Source organism: Aegilops tauschii, chromosome 5 (genome assembly GCF_002575655.3).
Source record: "Aegilops tauschii subsp. strangulata cultivar AL8/78 chromosome 5, Aet v6.0, whole genome shotgun sequence".
Classification (NCBI taxonomy): Eukaryota; Viridiplantae; Streptophyta; class Magnoliopsida; order Poales; family Poaceae; genus Aegilops; species Aegilops tauschii.
Window position 1 is genome coordinate 391,416,301 of NC_053039.3, and position 4,583 is coordinate 391,420,883.

Sequence of the window (4,583 nt, forward strand, 5' to 3'; positions counted from 1 at the left end):
CCGACGACGCGCCTGATCTGATCCGCGTCGGCCGCCGCCGCCCACACTGTCGTTCCCCGCCCGATAGCGTCGCCCCGCCGTCAACACCCGTCGTCACCCCGCACTAGTCGACGTCACCACCCGCCGTCAGCGCCGGCCGTCAGCGCCCGCCGTCAGATGCAGTGGTCGCCGTCAGACGCCGCCGACAGCCGCTGTGGTCGCTGTCGCCCGTACTAGTCGCCGTCAGGTAGGTATTTCTTTTAGTATTTTCATCATAATATAACACGTTAGCTGCATGCAACATCACATAGATATTATTATATGCACTATGGACATCGATGGTGTGATTGCATGTTCCGTAGAAAAGTGGGTTAGTCTTGTTAATAAGTTAACACCAAGTCAGTGATTTACATTTTACGAAACGGAGATGGAGGGCATGTTACGAATACCTTCGGTCAAGATGCGTGATAATTTGCTTGCGCTTATGATTCAAGGTTACAATCCTAGTAGTAAAAAATTCATGGTCCAAGAGGCAGCCGGAAAAAAAGGGTTGATTTCACTGAGGCCTGATGATGTGTTCGCTATATTTGGTTTGAAGAATGAAGGAGTGGATGTTTCTAGTTTTTTGAGTATGGACCAAGGCAAAGCAATAAAAAAATTCTAGCTAGTTTTGTTAACAAGAAAAATGGTAAAATATTGATTGATGATCTTATTGAGAAGATTGTGAGAAATAAAAACGCGGATGATGAATTTGTTCGGATGGCGTTTCTCATCCTGTTAGGGACTATAATTGCACCAGTGTCTGATGAGTACATTCCGAAGAATTATTATGCACTAGTGCAAGATGTCAGGCAGATAAAAAAGTTCAACTAGAACGCATTCACTTTGCGGTTTTGTTTGTCGGAGATTGGTATGGTCCTGCAGCCCGGCCGTGTTAGGGAATGGCCACGTGGCAACCTAGCACTTCTGCAGGTATGATTTATTTATTAAGTTGAATATTTGTATTATGTAATAATAGTGTAACACATGCTAAATGGTAGTTTTTTTGTTTTGCAGTATCTATATTGGGAGAAGGTGCAGCCAAGCACCGGTCTGCAGTATGATCCTTTAGCGCTGTTGAGCCCCTTGATGAGGAATTGGACAGAAGCGGCAGCGGAGAAAAGAGACAAGTACGACTTTCAATATGGTCGTGGTGTTGGGATGGTAATACGTTAAATATTATTTTTTCATTTAAAGTCTGCAATTAATTATTAATTAAATATGAATGCATGATTCTTTATGTTGTAGATCGATGACACCATTACTAAAGAGTACCGATTAAACAAAATTAGAATGGAACAGGCTGATAAAAACAAGAAATCCAGTACGAGAAAGTCTAACATTACAAGAAGGAGAACATGTGTGAGTACATATGAGGCTTCCGCTACCCAGAACCCTATTATGGATCGGATTTTGACTGAGCTAAAGCACATTCGTAAGGACATGCTTCGTATGCCGGAGCTATGCGCACAGGTACAAGTTTTCTTATTTTGCCGTTCACTTTGTTTTTTGATGTGTCACATAACTAACTACAACTAATTTTTAATCACAGAGGTCATAGAGAAATTGAACAAAAGCGTCGTATTCTACAAAGCCGGTGATATTGAAAAAGAAGAAGAGAATGAGTATGGTGAAAATAGTGAAACTAGAAACTATGGTGGAAAACCTCGTAAAGAATTTGTATACAATCCTGACATGGACAATTTCAAAACACCAGGAAAAAAGAATGTGCAAGAGGATGATGAAGATGATATTAATGATTCTGAAGAGAAGAGACCTTATTATTGCACACCTGAATATTGGGATAGTTTCAAGGGTGATAAAGAAGATCCTATCGAAGTTCCTGAGGTATCTGATGAGAAATCCGTTACATCTTTAGGAACAGATGAAATGGCATCACGTGGATCTGTAGATTCTATTGGAGAAGATGAGGTATAGGAGGAGGTTGTAGGAAAACGGAAGCGGAAGGTATCAAACCTTATAAAGTCTCCTTATGTGCAGGCTATACCGACAAAGCGTGCAAAACGTTCAACAAAAGCAAGTGAGTTTTATCATATTGTTTTCGAGCTGAACTTACTACTTATCATTGATTTATTAACATATTACCGTTATGTATTGCAGAACTATTCGAGAAAGAAGTCTTTCAAGATGAATACGATGTGATTAAAGCTAGTGTTAAGTTTGTTCGTGCTTATGAGCGGTCAGCAAAACATAGAAAGAAGGAAATATTCAATGATGGCATGCGCGAAGGTCTCAGTGCAGAGAGGGCTTGTAAGATTCTTGACCATCAATGGCTAACCGGTGATGTAAGTTATTGTTGTGTTTTCTATTAGCATTCAATGCAAATTGGAATTGTTATACATCATTTAAATTATTTTCAGATTATCAATGCTTATTCGTCGTATCTGTTGGGAGTTGTTGGTGACGATCGTCATATAATGCCGACCTGGCTGGTCAATTGGTTACTTGAATTTAGACCGGACACCGAGCCAGGAAAAAATGACAACTAAGTTTTGGCGAAGAAGAATGGACCCGTGAATAGATGCACCGATGAGTATTTAAAAAAAGATAAGGTAAGTTCAACTGCCTTAATGTATGCATATATGGGATATAAATAATAAGAGAGTATGTGTTGATTACATCATATTTTCTTTGTGATGCAGATTTATATTCCTCTTAATAAGGGAAATATCCACTGGGTTTCGGTCGTCATGCATCGCCCGAAGGAAGAGTTCCAGGTTCTTGATTCTTTGATGGGACCCGAACTTGACAGTGAAATTAGAGACAAAGTTGAGGAGCTGGTACGGCATAAATTTACATGAGCATATTGAAACTATCATTTAGTAACTGAACTATGTTAAATTCTTTCCGTGCTATCATTTATACGAACAGAGAAAACAACTTGGATATGACATACGTGATGTGAATGCGAGCGGTGCTGTGAATTATCCGGATGTGTCTACCTGGCCTATCAAAACGTATAAGATGCCACAACAAGAAGACGGGTGAGTAGATACTTTCATATTATTTTAATATCTTACCTGAAATGCGAACTTATGAACCGTTGTTTGTATGGACCAGCAATTCATGTGGAATGTTTGTTCTTCGATGCTTTCAATATTGGAACGGTGAAAAATGGACAAGCCATTTTTCCCAGGTCTGGTTTTATTTCAAATGCTTATATTCAATTGAATTCATTATGTAATACTATTTGGATTGTACTAATATGAAGTTCTAACAGGGGTCAATTGATAAACTGAGGGACTTAATGATTGCGCAGCTTATTTTTTTGGAGAGAAATACGCTCAACGATGTGAAGGACAAAGTTACACGGCTTCCAAAGAAGAAATAAATGTGGCAAAATTTATGTACTAGAAAATTTTATAGGCTCAAATGATGTTTACATTTATTTCGACTTTGATATCTTGTGACGAAGAAGACACTACTATTTTGAATATTTAAGTCGAGAATGACATTTGGATTATTATTTTCTCTTCATGCATTTGTCTTTAAATTTGAATTATTCCTTCTGCCGTCGTCAACTTGTTTGGATATAACAGTCCATGTTTTCCTATACTGGTAAATGTTAAAAAAATGCCCATGTATTCATTATGCATTGTACTGCCGTCGTTGTTTACTGTTGTTTTTCTGCACTGTCGCCGTCGCTTATAACACCGACGTTCTTAGTTTTTTTTTAAAAAATAGCCCGACAAGTGCGCCGTCCAGTCTGACGTTAGACTGGACCGACGACACTGTCCAACAGGGCAGCGTCGAACGACGGGTAGCATAGCGATTTAATCAGAGGCGTTCGACTGCATATGCGCCGCCGGGTATATAAGCAGGTCGTCGCGCACTCCGTCGGGCGAGGTGGGACTAAACCTTTCCTATCGCAGCCGCCGTGCCTGCAGCGACACGCGTGACCGCGTGGGCCGGCCCAATAACACTGTACAGCTCGCCGGAGCACACGACGACGACCCAAGTATCACGCGGGGCGACGGGAAATGTTTAGTCCCACCTCGCCCGACGGAGCGCGCGACGACCGGCTTATATACCCGGCGGCACATAGGCAGTCGAACTCCTCTGATTAACTCGCTATGCCGCCGCCGTCCGACGCTGCCCTGTGGGACAGTGCCGCCGTCCGACGCTGCCCTGTGGGACAGTGCCGCCGGCGCACTTGTCGGGCTTTAAAAAAAACGACGGGGTTGTAAGCGATGGCGACCGTGTAGAAAACTAACAGTAAACAGCGACGGCGACAGTGTAGAAAATCAACAGTAAACAGCGACGGCAGTACAGTGCATAATGAGCACATCAAAATAAATAGAGTAAAAATACTTCTTGCATTACATAGTCTGTCATCAAACAAATACTTATGTCGGTATCATAGCAAATAGTCTGACATGAACAAAGTCTGACATCAACAAAGTAAAATTAAGTCTCATACAACATAATTTAACAATTAAAAAAGATCACATAGATAGAAGCAATCCATCAAAAAATTGTATTCAATCAAAGGGTGAAGCAATCTTCCATACTCCAGAATTCAAGCAAAGTTCCTACATATCAAA

At 41.1% G+C, this 4,583-nt stretch overlaps 1 protein-coding gene across 1 annotated transcript; it reads left to right on the forward strand.

The window, feature by feature from the left end:
* Positions 1 to 891: 891 nt before the first annotated feature.
* On the forward strand, positions 892 to 3,027 carry LOC109744497 (uncharacterized). The gene is made up of 8 exons (XM_073499186.1): positions 892 to 951; positions 1,036 to 1,182; positions 1,267 to 1,342; positions 1,571 to 1,950; positions 2,020 to 2,059; positions 2,140 to 2,324; positions 2,682 to 2,819; positions 2,911 to 3,027. Exons 1-8 carry the CDS (start codon positions 892 to 894, stop codon positions 3,025 to 3,027), a joined length of 1,143 nt encoding a protein of 380 aa, XP_073355287.1.
* Positions 3,028 to 4,583: the final 1,556 nt, after the last annotated feature.